The following is a 22,966-nucleotide window of genomic DNA, read 5'->3' as shown; positions in this document are numbered from 1 at the left end:
ACATTTGCTGAGGAATAAGATGTTTACATAATTTAAATGTACCTTTCCATAAAACACTTAATTACAAAAGGGAAAAGAGTAGCTTGTTTGGGGTATTAAGGTGCCTAAGAGCTTTCATGCCTACTGTGGGATGAAAAGGTACCTAACAGCCCCAACCTTATTGAGTTTTAAAATGATAAAGGCACCTAACAGCCACAACCTTATTGAGTAAAGATACCTAACAGTCACAACCTTATTGAGTAAAGGTACCTAACAGCCACCTTATTGAGTTTTAAAATGATAAAGGCACCTAACAGCCACAACCTTATTGAGTAAAGGTACCTAACAGCCACAACCTTATTGAGTAAAGGTACCTAATAGTCACAACCTTATTGAGTTTTAAAGTGATAACTGTCAACAAGAGGACAAATTAAAATTGCATGACACTTCATAGGATGTAATGAGTAAAATTCAACGTTACTTCTTTGATTTTCCTCCCTAAGATAACTAACCTGAATGTAATCATGAGGAAACATCAGAGAAACCAAATTGAGGGACACTCCACAACACAACTGCATTGTAATCTTCAGAAGTGTCAACATCATGAAACTTAAGAAAAGACTAAAGAATTGTTCCAGACTAAACGAAATGGAAGATACACGATAACTAAATGCAACAGATGATTCTGAACTGCTTCCTTTTGTTATAAAAGACATTACTGGGAGAACTGGAGAAATCTAAATAATGTCTGTAATGCACTAGTATGAATTTCCTAATTCTCATGGCTTTATTATGGTAATATGAGAATGTCCTTTTATAGGAAATGAGAATATATTACACGAAAGTGATTGTGCAGCAGGTCAACAACTTATTTCCAAATAACTAAGGAGAAAGAGAAGTTCCTTGTGCCATATTTACCTTTTCTATAACTTCATGATTGTTTCCCTCCCCACAAAGTACTCCAAAGAAGATCTCAAGGAGAAACAGAAAATACACAAACATAACTGGAAATACATGCTGTTTTCAAATGCTGATTAAACAAGCAGATAAAAATTCAGTAAAGATGACCATTTCAACAATACAGTTGATCAACTGGACCAATGTAATTCACTACATCAATAGAAAAAAGGAGAAAACATGTATGATCATATCCATAGAGCAGGAAAACCATTAGAAAAATTAAATACCCATTCATGATAAAACTCACAGCAAACTTAGAAAACATCCTCAACCTGGTAAAAGGCATCCATTAAAAATCTACAGGTAATATTAAACTTAATGATGAAACACTAAATCTACTCTTCTACCCTCCAAGAACAGGGACCAGGGCAAGATGTCTGCTTTTACTGCTTTTTTTGGTATCATATTCAATGTTCTAGCCAGCGCATTAGGCAAGAAAAAGAAATAAAAGGCATGATAATTGCAAAGGAAGGAGTAAAACTGCTCTGTTCCCTAGTGAAATGATCATGTATGAAGAATAGACTACACCTGAGGATCCCAGTAAATTTAAACAAGAAACTCTTGAAATCTTAGAGGAGTTACTGAACATAAAACAGAGAACAAATAGATATATTTCAACCACTGGAACTTTTGCCTTGCATAAATTCTCTACAGCACTCATTGCCCTAAAACATCCCACAGTAGGCATGAAAGCTCTGACCCAAAGAATAACAAATTAAAATTAAAATTAACTTGTTGGGACCTACGAAGTGGCATGACAACAGTATTTCTATATTTAAGCAATGAACAATAAGAAAACTTAAATTTGAAAATACCATATACCATAGTATATTAACTACTTAGGAATATATTTAGTAAAAGATGAGTAAAATCTACACACTGAAAATTACAGTATGTTACTGGGAGACATTAAAGATGACTTAAGTGGGGAATAAAAACCTTACCATGTTCATGCACAGGAAGACTGAAAATTCAAATGTCAATCTACAAAATTGATCTACAGATTCCATACAATCCCCAACAAAATCCCAGTACGCTTATTCTAAAATTTGTATGAAAATGCAAAGGACTTGAAATAGCAAAAATAATTTTGAAAAGAAAAACAAGGTTGGAGGACATAATCTGACTTCAAGACTTACTATAAAGCTACAGTAATCAAGACATTGTGGTACTGGTGTAAAGATAAATAAAAAGAACAAAGAAACAGAGTAGAAACTCTAAAACCTACATATATAAGGCCAACTAATTTAGACCAGGGTTCCAGCTAAATTCAATAAGGAAATAATCATTTTTGAAAAGTGGTGCTAGAATATTCTTAGGGAAGAAAATGATCCTCAACTGCATAACTTACACTACAAATGAAAATTTGGAAATAGACCACAGACTGGAACACAAAGTTAAAACCATAACATTTCTACATGAAAATACACGAGAAAACTTTTACAACACTTGATTAGGCAACATTTTCTTAATCAGGACACAAAAAAGTAATAATCATTAAAAAAAAATAGCCAAAGTGAATTTCATCAAAATTAAAGCTTTCTGTTCCCCAAAGACACCATTAAGAAAATGAAAATCACACCACAGACTATGAGAAAATATTCACAATACACAGAGGATTTGTATCTGGAATATATTATAAAATTTCCTATATAATACTGAGACAAATAATCCAATAGACAAAAGTGAACAGATACTTCATAAATAAAAACATGCAAATGGGCAAGAGGCACAGAAAAGATGCTCAGCATCATTAGTCATCACAGAAATACGAATTAAAATTACAATACCGGCCGGGCGTGGTGGCTCAAGCCTGTAATCCCAGCACTTTGGGAGGCTGAGACGGGCGGATCACGAGGTCAGGAGATCGAGACCATCCTGGCTGACACGGTGAAACCCCGTCTCTACTAAAAAATACAAAAAACTAGCCGGGCGAGGTGGCGGGCGCCTGTAGTCCCAGCTACTTGGGAGGCTGAGGCAGGAGAATGGCGTAAACCCGGGGGGCGGAGCTTGCAGTGAGCTGAGATCCGGCCACTGCACTCCAGCCTGGGCGGCAGAGCGAGACTCCGTCTCAAAAAAAAAAAAAAAAAAAAAAAAAAATCACAATACCATACTGTTTCATACTCACATTTAGAATGACTGAAATGAAAAATAACTGGAAATATCCAGTGTTGGCAAGGATGTGGAATAACTGAAACTCACATATGCAGTTAATGTGAACAAAAAACAGTACAAGTGGTTCCAGTTCCAGGTTAGCATATCTAATCCTAGATGAGATGAGCTATAAAACCTAGACAGACTACATGGAGCAGCTATGGGAAGACTCCGGAAAATAACAGAAGCAGGCAGACTGAAGATCATAAAATTTGAAATATCAACAAAATGGTAATGAGTTTGCCATCATTTTCGTTTCCTCTGTCATTCCTTGGCCTGAACTCAACATAGCCTGAAACCTAAAAGTGGATATTAGCATAGACAGAGAGACTTCATGGTGAAGGCTTTTAGTTCAGGCTTCAGGAGTGAAAGAAGGGTCTCCCAATACTCTATACAGAATCCCCTTTTTCCTTATCTCTGTATATTAGTCATAGCATGCCAGTAATCTCATGGTGGCAATGGTACAAGCAGTAACAGAGGCTGGCAGGAGCCTAAAGTTCTGAGGGAGGGAAAACTTCAACTTACACCAAAGGAAATGTGGTCTCAAGAGTGACCACACCTGGTGGGTTTTTTCTCCTTCTGTCCTGTGTCACTTGGCCCTGACACAAGGTAGTCACAGAAAGTACATGGAAAAGGGATAAAAGTACCCAGAAAAGGGTCACTAGGCACACACATGGAGGACAGATCAGAACAGCACTGCAAAGCCTTGGAAAACTGAATGGACTTGGAACAACAACGTACAGAAGGCTGGCTGGAATTTTTAACCCGAAACCAGTTGGGTCATTGTCTGCTAAAACAAAAACATCAACTTTCTCTATAGCATTTAAACAAGACTGGTCATTTCATAAAATGTCATTATGAAATACAATCCAAAATTATTTATCATATTTAGAACCAGAAAAATCTCAGCTCACATGGTGTCTCAGTGTGTTTGCATTGCTATTAAGGAATTCTTGAGTATTCTTAATACTTAATACTGGTTAATTTACCAAGTAAAAAGGTTTATTTGGCTCACAGTTCTGCAGGCTGTGTAACCAGCATCTGCTTCTGGCGAGGAACTCAGGAAGTTTCCAATCACAGCAGAAGTGGAAGGGGAGAGCCCACATCACATGGCAAGAGAAAAGAAGTGGAAGGTGGGGAGGAGGGGAGTCATTACTTTTTAAACAAACAGCTCTTGGGTGAACTACAAGCCGGAACTCACTCATCACCACAGGGAGGTCACTGAGCCATTCATGAGGGATCTGCCCCCATAACCCAAACCTCTCTCTTTAGGTCCAACCTTTAATATTGGGGATCAAATTTCAATGTGAGATTTTGAAGAGACAAATATCAAAACTAAATCACATGGGAACAGACACCAAGGCTAGGCTAAAAGAGATATCAGAATTCCCTGACAAAAACTATAAAACAGCAGAAATAAATGAAATGAAAAAAATACAAAAGATCAATGAAACAAAAAGCTGGCTTTTTGAAAAGTTAAACAAAACCAACAAACTGTTAGCCAGACTAAGAAAAAAAAAGAGAGAAAATCCAAATAAAATAAAATCAGAAATGAAAAAGGAGACATCACAACCAATACTGCAGAAATCCAAAGGATCACTAGTGGCCACCATGAGCAACCATATGCCAATAAATTGGAAAATCTAGAAGAAATGGACATATTCCTAGATACATGTAACCTATCATGACTGAACCAGGAATAAATCCAAAATCTGAATAGACCAATAGCAAGTGACAAGATTGAAGCTGTAATAAAAATTCTGCCCACAAAGAAAAATCCAGGACCTGATGGCTCCTCTGCTTAAATATATCAAACATTTAGAGAAGAACTCATAGCAATCTAACTCAAACTATTCTGAAAAATAGAGAAGGAGGAAAATACTTCCAAACTCATTCTACAAGGCCAGTATTACCCTGATACCAAAACCAGACAAAGACCCATCAAAAGAAGAAAACTACAGGCCAATCTCCCTCATGAATATTGATGCAAAAATCCTCAACAAAATACTAGCAAACCAAATGCAACACCACATTAGAAAGATTATTCATCATGATCAAGTGGGATTTATACCAGGGATGCAAGCATGGTTCAACATATATAAATCAATCAACATGATACAACATACCAATACAATGAAGGACAAAAACCACATGATCATTCCAATTGGTGCTGAAAAAATATTTCTTAAAATTCAACATCTCTTCGTGATTAAAAACCATCAAAAAACTGGGTACAGAGAACACATACTTCAACATAATAAAAGCTGTATATGACAGACCCACAGCTAGAATCATACTGAATGGGGAAGAAACTGAAAGCCTTTCCTCTAAGGTGTGGAACATGACAAGGATGCCTACTTTCAAAACTGTTATTCAACATAGCACTAGAAGTCCTAGCTCAAACAATCAGACAAGAGAAAGACAGAAAGGGCATCCAGATTGGAAAGGAAGAAGTCAGATTATCCTTGTTTGCAGATGATACAATCTTATATTTGAAAAAACCTAGAGCCTCCACACAAACTATTTGAATCGACAAATTCAGTAAAGTTGCAGGATACAAAATCAATATACAAAAATCAGTTAGCATTTCTATATGTCAACAGTGAATAATGTGAAAAAGAAATTTAAAAAGTAATCCCATTTACAACAGCCACACATAAAATCAAATACCTAGCAATTAACCAAAAAGTGAAAGATTTCTATAAAGGAAACTAAAAAACACTGATGAAAACAATTGAAGAGGATACCAAAAAATGGAAAAATATTCCATGTTCATGAATTAGAAGAATCAATATTGTCAAAATGTCCATAATATCCAAAGCAATTTGGTATTTCACTGAATCTGTATTCAATGCAATCCCTCAAAATACCAATGACATGCTTCACAGAAATAGAAAAGAATCCTAAAATTTATATGGAACCACAAAAGACCCAGCATAGACAAAGTTATCCTAAACATAAAGAACGAAACTGGAGGAATCACAATATCTAACTTCAAATTATACTACAGTGCTAAAATAACCAAAACATCATGGTACTAGTTTAAAAACAGACACATAAGACAATGAAACAGAACCAGAAAACGCAGAAACAAATCCACACACCTACGTTGAACTCATTTTTGACAAAAGTGCCAAGAACATACACTGGGGAAAAGATGGTCTCTTCAACAAATGGTGCTGGGAAAACTGGTATTTACATGAAGAAGAATGAAGCTAGACCTCTATCTTTCTCCATATACAAAAACCAAATCAAAATGGATTAAAAACTTAAACCTAAGACCTCAAACCATGAAACTACTACAGAAAAACATCAGGGAAAATCCTTAGGATACTGGTCTGGACAAAAATTTCTTGAGCAATACCCCACAAGCACAGGCAATCAAAGTGAAAATGGACAAATAGGATCACATCAAATTAAAAAGCTTCTTTACAGCAAAGGATACAATCAATAAAGTGAAGAGACAACCTACAGAATGGGAGAAAATATCTGCAAACTACTCATCTCACAACGGACTAATAACCAGAATATATAAAGAGCTCAAACAATTCCACAGGAAAAAAATCTAATAATCCGATCAAAACACTAAAACTAAAAACTACAATGAGATACCGTCTCACCCCAGTTAAAATGGCTTATATTGAAAAGACAGGCAATAACAAATGCTGGCGAAGACGTGGAGAAAAGGGAACCAACCCTTGTATACTATTGCTTGGAATGTAAATTAGTGCAATCACTAAGGAGAATAGTTTGGGGGTTCCTTAAAATAACTAAAAACTGAGCTACAATATGATCCAGTAATCCCACTGCTGAGTATATACCTAAAAGAAAGGAAATCAGTATTTGGAAGACTGATTTTGCTACTCAAAAGCGATCTACAGATTCAATGCAATCCCATGTTTATTGCAGCACTGTTCATGGTAAGCTAAGATTCGGAAGTAGCCTATGTGCCCATCAATAGATGGATAAGAAAATGTGGTACATATACACAGTGGAGTACTATTCAGACATTGAAAACGATGAGATCCAGTCATTTACAACAATATGGATGCAACTAGAGATCATTATGTTAAATGGAATAAGCCAGGCACAAACAGACAAACACTGCATGTTCTCACTTATTTGTGGGATCTAAAAATCCAAACAATTGAACTCACGGACACAGAGAGTAGAAGGATGGTTACCAGAGGCTGAGAAGGGTAGTGAGGGGTTTAGGGAGAGATGGGGATGGTTAATGGGCACACACACACACACAAAAACCCAAAAAAACATAGAAACAATGAATAAGACCTACTATATCAGGTTACTATAGTCAATAATAATTGTACATTTTAAAATTACTTAGAGAGTGTAATTGGATTGTTTGCAACTCAACAGATAAATGCTTGAGGGGATGGATACCCCATTCTTCACAATGTGCTTATTTCACACTGCACGCCTGTATCAAAACATCTCATGTACCCCATAAACATATATACCTACTATGTACCCATGAAAATTAAAAATAAAAAAAAAATTCTACAGCTACCCCAATCTTTAGCAATTAATTCTGGATGTAATCATCCAGAGCAGTTAGCAGCCACCAACATCGAAGTAAGACCGCCACCAGCAAAAAGTAACTCACTGAAGGTTTAAATAATTGTTAGCATTTTTAAAAAATAAAGAAATTATAAATTAAGTTATATATATATTTTTTAGACATAATGCTATTATACACTTAATAGAATACAGTATAGTGTAAACATAACTTGTATATGCACTGGGAAAACCAAAAATTCATGTGATCGGCTTTATTGCAGTGGTCTGTAACTGAACCTGCAATATATCTGAGGTATGCCTGTAAACCTATAGGCTTAAAAAAACTCAGCAAACCCCAAACAAGAGGTACCAAAGAAATCCATACCAAGAAAAATAAGACATTACATTAAAAAGACACATTCACACACTTGTACAGCAGCACAATTTGCAACTGCAAAGACATAAAAACCTAAGTGCCCATCAACCAATGAGTAAAGAAAATGTGGTATATATACACATTGAATGAATACCATGGAATACTACTCAGCCATAAAAAGGAATGAAATAATGTCTTTTGCAGTAACTTCGATGGAGCTGGAGGCCGTTATTCTAAGTGAAGTAACTCAGGAATGGAAAACCAAATATTGTATGTTCTCACTTATAAGTGGCAGCTAAGCTGTGAAGACACAAAGGCATAAGAATGATATAACAGACTTTGGGGACTACGTGGGGAGGTTGGGAGGGGGTTGAGGGATAAAATACTATATATTGGATACAGTGTGTATACTACTGTGGTGATGGGTGCACTAAAATCTCAGAAATCACCACTAAAGAACTTACCCATGTAACCAAAAACCACGTTTACCCCAAAAACTATTGAAATAAAGATTTAAAAATTAAAAAAAAAGAAGAAACTCATATCTAGAAACATAATCAATGTGCTGGAAAATGAAAATAATCAGAGAAAAATGATACATTGTTCTTACATAGAGAACAATGACTCAAATGACTATGAATTTTTCATCAGAAACCGTGGAATCCAGATAGGAAGTGGCATATTTTTTAAGTGCTGAAAGAAAAGTACTGCAAACCAATCACATGATCCATTTAAAAATCAATTAATTGGACTTGATCAAAAGGAAACACCTTTGTTCTTTGAAAGACTTAAGAGGATAAGAAGACAAGTCACATACTGTGGAGATATTTGCAAATAACGTATCCAGAATATATTAAGAACTCTCAAAACTCACCAATAAGAAAACAAACAACGCTATTTAAAAAGCACTTCACCAAAGAGGATGGTAAATAAGCTCTTGAAAAGGTGTTCATAATAATTAGCCATTAAGGAAGGACATGCAAATTAAAACTATGTTGAGATACCACTGTACAACTATAAAAATTGCTAAAATATATTGACAATTGACACATTGGTGAGGATGTGGAGTGACTAGAATGCTCACCCATTGCTAGCAGGAATGCAAAATGATACTCTGAAAAACTAGTATTACAGATACTCTGAAAAACTAGTATTAGTTTAGATCTGAATAATTCTTACAAAGTTAAATATACACCTATAACATATAACTCAGGAATCCTCTTCCTTAGTATTTACCGTAGAGAAACAAAAACCTGTATATAAATGTTTACAGCAGTTCTAATTTTAATGGTGCCAAACTAGAAACAACTCAAATATCCTTCAATGAGTGAATGGATAAACAAACTGTGGTAATCTGTACAATGGAATTACAATAAAATATTATTGCTTTTAATACAGCAATAAAAAAGCACTACTGATCTAAACAAGATGAGTCAAACGCATTTTGCAAAGTAAAAAAAATCAGACCCAAAAGTCTGTTACATATTTTATGATTCCATTTGTGTGACAGTCTACAAAGGCAAAACTCTAGAGAAGAAAACAGACCAGGGACTGCCGGGGGTGAGTGAGGGGTCAGGGGAAAGACTGTCTCCAAAGGAACGGCATGGAGGAGTTTTGGGATTGATGGAACTGCTCATATGAAACTGTAGCAATGGATAGAATTGTAAAGCACAGAAAGTGAAGTTTAGAAGTACATAAATTTTTAAAGGTCAACCAGGATATGAGGCAAAGATGGAACGCAGAATGTGACTAATGAATCTAACTATATTATAAATGAATCATGTACTTACACTGAAGAGTATGGGGCAGGGAGATGCTGACTTAAGAAACTTTAGCAAACAGCATTTTTGTCTAGATATTTTAATGATAAATTCAAAACTGCAGATAAACACTGTACTCTGGTTGCAGAATTTGTTTTTCATGTGGGTATGGATTATGAATTCGGAAACTACTTTATTTATATACTAGGGTAAATATATTGTAGATAATGAGAGCCAGTTTATCGCTATTAGAGACAGAAGTTACAAATAAAGAAAGGGGAAAGGCTAGAATCAACTCTGTGTATTCGTACTGGAGTCAGAGGTATCAATATGGACACATGGTTTAAAACACACACACACATTAAAAGATACAGATATGAGTATACACATAAGTTAACATATCTACCTATATTTCTTAGCTTTATTCACTGAGAAAGGCTAAACACAGCAACATCCCACCAGCAGTGAGCATGCCAGGTACTTACATCTTGCTTTCTAAATACTATTCTTCTTCCTCCCTTCAAAAATAAGAGGGTTTTTTGGCTGGGCACAGTGGCTCACATCTGTAAATCCCAGCATTTTGGGAGGCCGAGACGGGCAGATCACCTGAGGTCAGGAGTTCAAGACCAGCTTGGCCAACATGGTGAAACCCCATCTCTACTAAAAATACAGAAAATTAGCTGCGCGTGGTGGCACGGGCCTGTAATCCCAGCTACTCTGGAGGCTGAGGCAGATGAATTGCTTGAATCTGGGAGGTAGAGGTTGCAGTGAGCCAAGATCATGCCACTGCACTCTAGCCTGGGCGACAGAGCAAGACTCCACCTCAAAAAGGAAAAAAAAGAAAAAAAAAAACAAAACTGAGGGTTTTTTAATGAAACAGCTGATTCCAGGTCTGGGGCAGGGTACAGGAGCCAACCTGAAAGTGCTCCAAATAGCTAAAAAGAGAACTTGAGCAACAAAAATAGTAATGGTAGCATTGGATTATAATCCAAATAATGAAATAAATACTTATGAGTCTACAATAATGCAAATAAATAACCTAAGGCAGAATAAATGAGGGAAGAACAATTCTCCTTACAGAGGAATTCCAATTAACAAATGTAGAAGAGATGGAAGGCATGAAAAAATTAAAACACCACAGTAATAACTGCTACAGCCAAGATCCACTCATGAATGCTAAAATTAGTACTCAAAGTTTAAGCAGAAACAGGTTATTTGCACAGTCTAACAAAATCTCCCTCAAATGTTTAGTATCTCCAAAGGAAAAACAGTAACTTTACAGTGGAGAATCTTAGCAGATACCACTTTAGCCAAGTGACCAAGGTTAACATCACCAGTAACGCATATCAACATAATGTGCTCTCTGTTGCGACGCACTGAGAATGCATAACCCTAATCTAACCTTGAAACATCAAACAATGCTAAATTGAAAAAGCTTTTTCAAAATAACTTATTAGCACTCTTCAAAGTGTCAAGGTCATGGAAGACAAAAAAAGACTGGGAAACTGTCATAGATTGGAGGAGTCTAAGACATGACAACTAAAATGCCAGATGGAATCCTGGGTTGGATCTCAAACAAAAAAGTTCATTTGTGGAAAAACCTGGTGAAATCAATGTTATATAGTTTTATACCAAGAAGAATTTCTTATTTTGATAAATATTTTACGGTTATGATATTATGGTAAGATGTTAAATGGAAGCTTCAGTAAAGGTTACATGGACAACATCCCCCAATGACACCTACCTCTTGGTATTCAGGACCCTGTGTAATTCCCAACCCTTGGGTGAGAGCTTTAGACAGTGACTCATTTCTACTGAAGAGAATGTGGCAGAGGTGACGAGATGACACATCCAAGGGTAGGTAACAAAAAGACTGTGGCTTTTGTCTTGGGCACCCTCTCTTGCCCTCTCACTGCCTCACTAAGGGAAGTTTAGGTGTCATATTATGAGTGCCTTATAGAAGCAAAAAGCCCATGTCTCTGGCCAAAGCCATGGCCATGTGAGTGAGGCTGGAAGCACATCCTCTCACGCAAGCCCTGTGATGAGACCACATTTGTAGCCAATACCTTGTTTGCAACCTTGTGAGACAACCTAAGCCAGAGGTACCCAAATAAGCTACATTTAGATTTCTGACCTACATAAATTTTCAGATGTTTATTAAGTTGCTACATTTCAGGGTAACACGATACACAGCAACAGATAATACAGAACCTCTCTGTGCTATTTATTTCGGCAACTCCTCTGTAAGTCTAAAATTATCTCAAAATGGAAATGTTTGAATATATTTTATACATATATACTTTATAAATATTTTATACACATATACTTTATAAATTTTGAGGCGGAGTCTTGCTTTGTTGCCAAGCTGGAGTGCAGTGGCGCAATCTCAGCTCACTGCAACCTCCGCCTCCCTGGTTCAAGCGATTCTCCTGCCTCAGCCTCCTGAGTAGCTGGGATTATAGGCGTGCGCCACCATGCCTGGCTAATTTTGTATTTTTGGTAGAGATGGGGTTTCTCCATGTTGGTCATGCTGGTCTCAAATTCTCAACCTCAGGTGATCCGCTCACCTTGGACACCAAAGTGCTGGGATTACAGGTGTGAGCCACCGCGCCCAGTCCTTTATAAATATTTTATAAACTATTATATATATATTTACTTATATATATGTTTTATGCATCTGTGTGTGTGTGTGTGTGTGGTTTGAATTATTTACGGACTATGGAGTTCGATAAACCTAGGTTCAAATGCCACCTCCAATGCTCAATGGCCATGTGATCTTGGGCAAAATATCTTCTCTAAGTCTCAGGTTTTTTAAATCCACAACTGAGGTAATTATATCTATTTCTGATTATTACACTAAGTATAAGCATCCACTACAAATGTACACCCTGAGCAAATGGCATTATTGTTAGTTCACATTTATAATCATCTATTATTTTCTTCTCATTCATAGCTTTTCCTGACTTTTAAGGTATTCAGTACAATACCTTAGCATTTAACCTTCGAAGAGTTTAAAAATTATATATGAAATTGTCAATGTTTTCATTTCTAAACTTTTCTTTTTTTTAAATATCAATACTGACCAGCCTAGCCAACATGGCAAAACCTCATCTCTACTAAAAATACAAAAATTAGCCAGGCATTGTGGTGCACGCCTGTGGTCCCAGCTATTCGGGTGGCTGAGGTGGGAGGATGGCTTGAACCCAGGGACGGAGGTTGCAGTGAACCAAGATCACATCACTGCACTCTGGTCTGGGTGACAGAGCGAGACTCTGTCTCAAAGAAAATTTTTAAAGGTATCAGTACTGATCTCTATAGTACTCAACTATTTATAACACTGAAACCAGAGATTGACCTTTTTTTTTTTTGCCCCAATCTATTATCGCAATCCCTAACTTTTAGAGCTGTAAGGGACTTTTCAGCATTCCAACCCTTTCCTTCTATGTATGAGTGCCAAGGATATTAAATGAGTTGTCCAGGATCGTGGCTGGAAGAAGAGTTGGAATGAGGGTTCAAATTCTAGGACAGAGTACTGTGTAGGGGAACAACTCCTTACTTTGATTAAACAGAATGCATTTGAATACTCTTTATCTTGCCTACAAACAACATCTTTTGGCACAAGTTTTCCAGCAGGAAAATAGAGATCTCATCACCTGCTTCATAGGATCATTATGAGAACTAAGTAAGATAGCATATGTAAGTTCCTTATTGCCATGACTACTACCACATGTAGATTATAAATAAACATTTCTCTCACCCTCCTTTCCAAGCCTAGTGCTCTCCACTGTGGTACGATGCCTCTTCAACTATAAGGTAAAATACTAAACATACAGGTAGTTCTGTTTCACCATATGGTGAGAGGCTCATTAAAGTAAAACCGAATTAATGGCAAAGTGCTAAAACTGGGCTGAATGATATAAATCTAACGGACTTATGCCTGAATTGGGTTTCCTTTCCTACAATACTCTATGAAGTGGGGCATCACATCAGGAAGCACACTATGTTGACTGATGTTTTACTGGTGATGCTAATTTTCATCATTTGACTAAACTGGTATCTGCCAGGATTTTCCACTATAAAGCTACTTTCTTTGTAAACACTAAATATTTGAAAGAAGTCATGAAATGGAACCAGAGCTGGAGGAGAGAGAGAGAGAGGGAGAGGGAAAGAGAGAGAGTGACCAAGCACCCACGTACATGGGCACAACCTCCAAAGGAGATCCTCAGCATATGTCCAACATAGTAAATAAATTAGTAATTGTATCATTGGATGATCAAAGATTCCTTTCAAGGTCATTCAGTTTTTTAAAACACTTGATGTCAAGTCTTGCCAAGACCCCTCTGAAAGTATAAATGCATTACTATCATATGTTCTCTCTTACTTATTCCTTGAAAGACTTCTAGTAATTAGTCAGACACAACCTCCACTCAGAGAAATCACACAGCCTTTTCCCCAAGAACCAATATCTACTCAAGTATTTGAAACATTTTATCACAAAGTCCATCCAGCTTGCTTGTTATCACAATGAGACTCACCGATCTGCAGATACTGGGGTCCCCTCTGGATTGGAATGTCCTTCGAAATCTGAAATGTTCACTTGTATTTGCCTTGAGGTTACTATCTGGCTATTCTGAGAAGGTATAGTTTTCAAGTCCTGAGTAATAGTGTTACTGTCTGGAAGAGAAGGCTGTACGACTCGGAAATCCAGTGAAGATTTAGGTCCTAGAAAACCTAAAGATTCTTGATCCTGTACTACAGGTTTACTGGTCAATAATTTGGAGGTTGGTTCCAGTGATCTCGAAGATACAGCATGTAAGTCAAAGTTAAACTCACTATTCATCCTCGCTTTAGAAGCAGCATCCAATGAATGACATCTTTTATCTAAAGTTCCACTATCCAACTTGGAAGAAGTCTTGGGACAAAGAGTTATACGAACACAAGAAAGTGCTTTTCTATTTGAAGGAGGAGTAGATGCAGATGTTGCTAAGGTACACTGATTTGGGGCTGACTGGGAGACCACATTATTGAACTTGGCTTCAACATTTATACTAGAAATGTGTGATTTAGGCTTATGTTGATTATTCTTTTCCACTACACAATCCTGACCTTGAGGAAGGGGAAAATGGTGTTTACTCATTTGGTCATCTATACCTGGCGCTTTGCTTTGGCATTGTTCAAGAGAAATGGGAGAAGGAAGGTCTGAAGCTATAGAATCCTGACCTTGAGGAAGGGGAGAATGGTTTTCTCTCATTTGATGATCTACATATGGGGCTTTGCACTGTTCAAAGAGTTCTCGTTGTTCAAGAAAAATGCAAGAAGGAAGGTCTGGAGCTACATAATCCTGATGTTGAGGAGAGGGAGAATGGTGTTTCCTCACAGGGTCATCTGTATGTGGGGCTTTGCTTTGTTCAAAGAGCTCTCGTTGTTCAAGAAAAATGCAAGAAGGAAGATCTGGAGTTACAGTTACATTCTTCTCTTTTACTCCTAGTCTGGAACTCGATCTGCCTACTCCTAGGGTGGAACTTGGTCTGCCCATGCTAATAAGGGTATGGTTATCAGAAATTTGAATTTCCTTGAAATTGCTACAATTTGCACTGGTACTGGGCTCAGAATGATTGCCTGTAAAATCTGATCTTTCTAAGGGTTTTTCTTCTTGACAAGAATGCTCAAAATCAACAGGTAAGTTTTGGCTTTGCCTTCTACCTTCTGCTAAAATAGTCACTTCTTTATCTGGTGAATTACTATGCATTTTAAATGATGAAGGGGAAGAGGATTTCTGTTTAAGATCTCTAGGAGGATTTTGTTCTTCAGTGAAATGAGAATTAAATACCCCCACAGATGCTCCAGTACACTGGCTACCTTCAGTAACACCAACCTTAACAACAGAGGAATTGGAAATGCATTTAGAATGTCGGTGAGATGAAAAAGTGATGGAGGTAGTAAACTTTTTCACGGGTTCTGGGGATGGCATTTGTGTTGAAGAACGAAAATCCACTTTTTTAGGTGGCACAAAAGCAGGTTCTACTAATTCTGATAGCCAAGGGTTCATCTTTTCATGGAATGGCATTCGAAGACCTTTGCTGATTTTGAATTCATCAGGTATAAAGTTTTGAAAAGGGGAATGACTTTTTAACTGCAAGGAATTCCAAACTTTGAAATGGGAGTTGTTCTGGTCTAAGGATGCAGAAAGGTTGACGTGCTTGGCTCCACATGATGATGGGCTCTGACGTCCTCTGGTCATTTCTGAGGGTTCAGCAGATCTAAAAGCACAAGAGTGGCTATCTAGTTGTGGTTGTTCAGACGTTAGAGTCCGGAAACATCCTTTTTCATGGCTCTCAATAATAATGTGACTACATACAGCTTCTGGCTTGCATCCCATTCCACGTGGACTCTGTAAACCCTAGAAGATATAAACAAACAGGTTCTTATTTGAAGTAGTCCAAGTAGTTACATACACATTAGTTTTATACCCACGCTAAGATTAGACCATGAAGATCATGTCATTCTTTTATAATATAACAGGACAAAGAGCACAGCAAGAAAAAAAGATAGTTAACTACAGAATAAAAAGGCTCACAATGATTAAGACCACTCAGAGAGTTCTCCTAAAAATTTCCCACTAAAGTAAACAGCAAAGATTATTATTGTCCACAAGTATTCTCATCTTTCTTTTAATAATAGAAATCCCTTACTCAAATTTTTGCTAGCCACATAGCCACCAAGTGGGAGACATTTCCTGTTTTTTTCTGCAGCTAGTTGTGACCACATGACTAGGTTGAGGCCAATGGGATATGACTGAAGGCATCAAGTACAACTTCCGCTTCCTGTCCTTAAAATCAAGTTCTTGACCTGCGTGTTCCCCCAGTATCACCACCACTATCACCACTATTTTTCTCACCTGCTAAAAATGGTAATGCATGGAACAACCTTGGAAGTCATGTGTAAGGACAGTTTAGTTGTCCAGCCAGCTTGGGTTCCTGGATGACATCAAGGAACAGAGCTCACTTTCCTAACATGAACAATGACGTGAAAATAAAATTCTATCTTATTTGAGCCACTGTATGTTTGGCTATTACAGAAGCTTGACCTACATCCTAATATTTGACCCCTAAGAATGGTGGGAAAAAATCCAAGACCTTGTTTCCTGGCACACAGGATCAGTACCTCAAAGCAACCATAAATATAACATTTCTTTGAGGTTTCTGTGTTTTACCTATAAAGTCATTATAACTTGGCATTCTATTTGATGATATAGCAACATCTGATTCCAGATTAAAATATTTTAAATTATGCTGCATCTCCCCAGGTGATGAACTAGATGTATTTTTGATGGCAGCAGCATCCCATCTGCAGTGGCTGCTGCCATGATGCCAGTTGCAGTGGGGAAGGAGCAGCTAGGGCTGCTCACTCTACTGAGTTGGTGGGAGCTGGGAACAGGCAGAAGTCCCACTCCCTTCTGAGTTGGAGGGGCAGGAACCCCACCCTCCTGGGCACAGCTGCAGCTGCCCAGTCACAGCTGTGGACCCAGGCAACCCTGCAGTCTCGGGGACCTGGGAACTCCCCCTGCCCTTGCAGGTTCAAAAGTGCCTGCTCCCGCTGTCTGGCCTCTCCCCACTCCTGGTGCCTGTTCCCATTACAGAGCAAAGTTGAGGCCAAGCCCAGGCACTGTCGCGACCCAGCCAGGTGTGCGCACACTTGGGGCAGCACTGATACACCAGCCCCCTGCCGCCCCTCCAGACACTGGGCACCCACAAGCATAGGAGGGAGGTTGCAGGGGTGGGGAGGGCTGAGGGCAGCTCAGAGTGGGCCTGCAGGTGCCCCTTGACATGAACAGCCTGGGTGTGCCACAGGTACCAGAGATAGCAGAGAGATGGCAGACAGGCTCCTGGGCAGAAAGGGGAAGGTCACCGATGAAGCCATACCTTTAAGCCAGGGATTACTTGAAGGGCTGTCAGTTCCGTGGACAGGCGAACTTATGGTGCTTTTTCTGGGCCTGCACATGGACCAATTGGCATGCACCTACTTCCCTCTGAAGCCCATAAAAATCCTGGACTCAGCCAGACTTAGAGAGATAATAGAGCTACCCACTCCGGATTTCCTCTCTGCTGAAAGAGGCACAGATTATGGGATGACCTGCATGCAGGTAGGAGCTACCCGTTCTGGGTCTCCTCTCTGCTGAGGGCTGCACAGACAATGGGACAACTTTGCCTGCGGACAGGAGCTACTCACTCTAGGTTCTCCTCCCCACTGACAGCTGGACACTCGTTGGGACGACCTGCCTGCAGAAAGGAGCTACCCACTTTGGGTCTCCTGAAAACTGTTCTGCCACTCGATGAAGCTCCTCTCCATCTTGCTCACCCTCTAGTTGTCCACATACCTCATTCTTCATGGATGTAGGACAAGAACTCAGGATCTACCAAGTGGTGGGACTAAAAGAGTTGTAACACAAACAGGGCTGAAACGTGCCCCCTCCCTGCCTGTCATGTTGCAGGGAACAAGAAGGAGAGAAGCTGCGGCCTTTCAGGAAGCCCAGACCTAGGGGGTCCCCGAGCCAGGACTATGACACCCTCTTTGGGGTTTTGTGGTTCCTGGTGTCTTCCAAGCTTCCAGTTGCCACCATGTTTCCCTTGCCCAGATGTGGGTCCCCACAGCAGAAGCCATGCACAGTACATTTGGTCCAGCTGCAGCCTTGCATGGAGCCAGCACCAGTGCCAGCACCTGGAGCTGCCTGCCCCACCACAGCAGTCAGCATGCCTGGCTGTGTGCAGTGGCTAGACCCCACACTTGCTTGCCCACACACCCCTCACCACTCCACGCCTGGCTCATGTTTGGCAGGTGTAAGATCCAGCACAGTAGTGTGAGCCAAGCACAGCCTGCCAGGCCGAGTGGGCAGAATGTGCCCAGCATGTGTGAACAATATTCAGGCAGAAGGTGCTGCTGGCCACAGTGGTTTCCAGCTTGCAAAGTGACACCCTGAGGATCCTGTGACATTTTTCTTTCTTTTCTCTTCTTCTTTAAGACAGGGTCTTGCTGTGTCACCCAGGCTGGAATGCTGTGGCACTATCACTGAAGCCTCGACCTCCTGGGCTCAGGTGATCCTAACACCTCAGCCTCCTGGATAGCTGGGGCAACAGGCACATGCCACTACACCGGGCTAATTTTCTTATTTTTATTTTTGTAGAGACCGGGTCTCACTTTGTTGCCCAGGCTGGTCTCCAACTCCTGGATTCAAGAGATCCTCCTGCCTCAGCCTCCCAAAGTGCTGGGATTACAGGCATGAGCCACCGCACCTGGCCAGATGTACTTTTCTCTATTTTTCCTGCTAAGTAAAATTAAGCCCACTGGAAAATATATATAAAACAAATGCAAGAAGAATCTGAAAGATGTAGAGAAGAAGGTAGATTAGCTAGAGATCTAGGGACCTGAGGAATTATCCTGTGGTGTAATCCCTGGGTTTTCTTTATCTCTTGCATACACAGACTTGGAGCTGAAGAAGTCAGCAACCCAGGAACAATGGACACAGACAAAAAACCCTAACAAAAGTTTTTCTCACTAGCTAAAAACCCAGCAGAGGTAAAGCCTAGCAAGAGAGAAAACTTTTAACTAATAACCGTTCTACTCCAGCCAACCACCAAAGAAAAAACTAGACCCACTCACAACAACACCAGCAAAGGCCAAGTGAGGAGCCCAGGACTCACTTTCATCTCTGCTGGCTGATAAAGTGCTACCCCTTCCTTGTGGTGTCCGTGAAAGTCTAGGGAAGCCTAGACTATCCAGCAAAACAAAATGTTCCCCTCTCTCCCAGCTACAGGTTAAAAGAAAACATTTGTAAACCTCATATCCAATAAAGGTCTTATATCTGCTAGACTTACATCTAACATATATATAGAACTCACAACAGTAAAAAGGAAAAAAAAGATAATCCAATTAGAAAATGGGCAAAAGATGCAGACATTTCACTTAACAGGATACAGAGATTGGAAACAGAGATATGAAAAAATGTGCAACCTCAAAAACCATTAAGGAAATACACATTTAAAACTTATTAAGATACCACTACATACCTATTAGAATGACTAGAATAAAAATAGTGACAGTATCAAATGCTGGTGAGGACATGGAGTAGATAGATTACTCACACACTGCTTGTGGGAATGTAGATGATATAACCACCCTGGAAAAAGGTGTGGCCTGTCTTTCAAAAAACTAAACATGCAACTACCACATGACCCAGCAATTGCAATCCTGGGCATTTACCCCACAGAAACAAAGACATATTCACACAAAAACTTGCACATGAATGTTTACAGCAGCTGTACTGGTAAAGCCAAAAACTGGGAAACAACCAAGATGTCCTTCAATAGTGAATATTTAAACTGTGGTGCATTCATACTTTGGAATACTATACATCAATAAAAAAGAAAAACCACTGATAAACAAAACAATCTGGATGAATCTCCAGATAATTATTGTATTGGCTGAGTGAAAAAAAGGCCAATGCAATAAGGTTGCATACTGTATGTTATCATTTACATGACATTCTTGAAATTACAAAGTTACAGAAACAAAGGAACAAATTAGTGGTGCCAGGAGGTCAGTAAAAGGTGGGGCAGGAAAGAAGTGGAAGTAGTTATTATAAGGTATCATGAGCCACCTTTGTAGTGATATAAATGTTCAGTATCTTGGCTGTATCAGTATCAATGTTGTGGTTGTGATATATTGTCTTAGTTTTGCAAGATGTTACCACTTAGGGAAATTGGGTGAAGAGTATATGTGATATCTCTATATTATTTCTTACATGTGAAACTACAATTATTTCAAAACAAAATGTTGGCTTAAAAAATTAAATACCACTGGACAAAATTAACACTTTAAAAATGTCATTTTTTTGCCCATCAATGATAGACTGGATAAAGAAAATGTGGCACATATACACCATGGAATACTATGCAGCCCTAAAAAAAGAATGAGATCATGTCCTTTGCCAGGACATGGATGAAGCTGGAAGCCATCATTCTCAGCAAACTAACACAGGAACAGAAAATTAAACACCACGTGTTCTCACTCATAAGTGGGAGTTGAACAATGAGAACACATGGACACAGGGAGGGGAATATCACACACCGGGGCCTTTCGGGGGGTGGGGGGCAAGGGGAGGGAGAGCATAGGACAAATACCTAATGCATGCAGGGCTTAAAACCTAAATGATGGGTTGATAGGTGCAGCAAACCACCATGGCACATGTAATACCTATGTAACAAACCTGCACGTTCTGCACATGTATCCTGGAACTTAAAGTAAAATAAATAAATAAATAAATAAATAAATAAATAAATATTCTGTCATTAGCTGATAAAAATAGATGTAAAAATTTTATTTGGGCAAAAAAAAAAGTTTTTATTTTGTGGTTTCTTATGGCCTTGATACCTCCTGACATATCAGTGGGAAGTAAATATCCAAATTTGAGAAACATAAACCTATTCCAGCCTCTTAAAAGTATGCATGAGTAGATTTACACTCATCCCAAAATATATTTCTCTTCTTCCTTTCCAACAATCACGTTACAAATTTTTTAACACTTTATGCTCTACCTCCTCCCATCGCATCTTTCAAGCTTTCATAATAACCTTTCCATTTAAAAAATTCTTGTAGCTTTAGTATTTGCCAAGTAAATTTCAGTATTTTCACATAACCATTTCCAGGTAATTTTACAACAAACCAATCACATGTCATTAGATATGTAACAGGCTCTTAAAAGTTACTGTTTAGTTCAACAAAACCCAATATGTTTTTGTGATAAAATTTCTCAGCAAACTAGGAATGGAAGGGATTTCTTTAACCAGATGAAGAGTACCTATGAAAGACTCAGCACTAACATAATACCGAATGATGAAAAACTAGATGCTTTCTTCCTACAATCAAGAACAAGACAAGTATGGCCATTCTTACCTCTTCTATTCAATATCATATTGATGTTACCAAATTGCCAGGGCAACCAGGTAAGAAATTAAAGACATCTAGATTGGAAAGAAAGAAGTACAATTATATCTATTTGCAGATGACATGAACTTCTTACAGAAAATCCCAAGGAAACCAGGCCAAACCAACTAACACTAATAAGTTCAGCAAAGCTGAAGGATGCCAGTGCAATATATAAAAATCAACTGTATTTTAATACACTAGCAATTCACAATCCAAAAATAAATTTTTTAAAAAATTCAATTTACAACAGCAAGAAAAAGAATTAAATACTTGAGAATATATTTAGCAAAATAAATATATGTCTAGTATACTAAAAAAAAAAAAAAAAATGAATGAAAGAAGAGCAAAATAACTAGAAAACTGGCCCATTTTTATGGACTGAAAGATTAATACCTCCTAAACTAATCTAGAGATTCAAGTGGTAATATTTCCCATAGTAATCTAGAGATTCAACTCTTATTAAAAGCCTAGCTTTCTTTTTTTTTTTTTTCAATAATTGACAAACAGATTGTAACGCCAGAATAGCCAAAATAATATTGAAAATGGCATCGTTGGAGGACTCACTCTTTCCGATTTCAAAACTTACAAAGCTACAACAATCAAGACAGTGCATTACTGGCATAAGGACAGTCATGTAGATCAATGACATAGATATTTTATTCTCTTTGAAGCAATTGTGAATGGAAGTTCATTCCTGATTTGGCTCTCTGTTTGACTGTCACTAGGAATCCAACTTACAAGGGATGTAAAGGACCTCTTCAAGGAGAACTACAAACCACTGCTCAGTGAAATCAAAGAGGACACAAACAAATGGAAGAACATACCATGCTCATGGATAGGAAGAATCAATATCATGAAAATGGCCATACTGCCCAAGGTAATTTATAGATTCAATGCCATTCCCATCAAGCTACCAATGAGCTTCTTCACAGAATTGGAAAAAACTGCTTTAAAGTTCATATGGAACCAAAAAAGAGCCCGCATCTCCAAGACAATCCTAAGTCAAAAGAACAAAGCTGGAGGCATCACGCTACCTGACTTCAAACTATACTACAAGGCTACAGTAACCAAAACAGCATGGTACTGGTACCAAAACAGAGATATAGACCAATGGAACAGAACAGAGTCCTCAGAAATAATACCACACATCTACAGCCATCTGATCTTTGACAAACCTGAGAGAAACAAGAAATGGGGAAAGGATTCCCTATTTAATAAATGGTGCTGGGAAAACTGG

At 38.4% G+C, this 22,966-nt stretch overlaps 1 protein-coding gene across 6 annotated transcripts in view; it reads right to left on the bottom strand.

Moving 5' to 3' along the window:
* Window positions 1-22,966, bottom strand: part of ALMS1 (ALMS1 centrosome and basal body associated protein) — a 228,773-nt gene that overhangs the window by 106,873 nt on the left and 98,934 nt on the right. For all 6 annotated transcript variants that reach the window (XR_012095364.1, XM_073023075.1, XM_073023076.1 and 3 more), the window contains one exon: window positions 14,283-16,147. Coding sequence is in view for 5 of the 6 variants with exons in the window: in XM_073023075.1 (XP_072879176.1) it covers window positions 14,283-16,147 (1,865 nt within the window). In the remaining variant the exon portion in view is untranslated. The remainder of the gene's footprint in view (window positions 1-14,282; window positions 16,148-22,966) is intronic.

Source organism: Chlorocebus sabaeus, chromosome 14 (assembly GCF_047675955.1).
Source record: "Chlorocebus sabaeus isolate Y175 chromosome 14, mChlSab1.0.hap1, whole genome shotgun sequence".
In the NCBI taxonomy this organism is placed as follows: Eukaryota; Metazoa; Chordata; class Mammalia; order Primates; family Cercopithecidae; genus Chlorocebus; species Chlorocebus sabaeus.
Note: the sequence above shows the minus strand (reverse complement) of the source record. Positions and strands in the feature narration are given on the sequence as shown.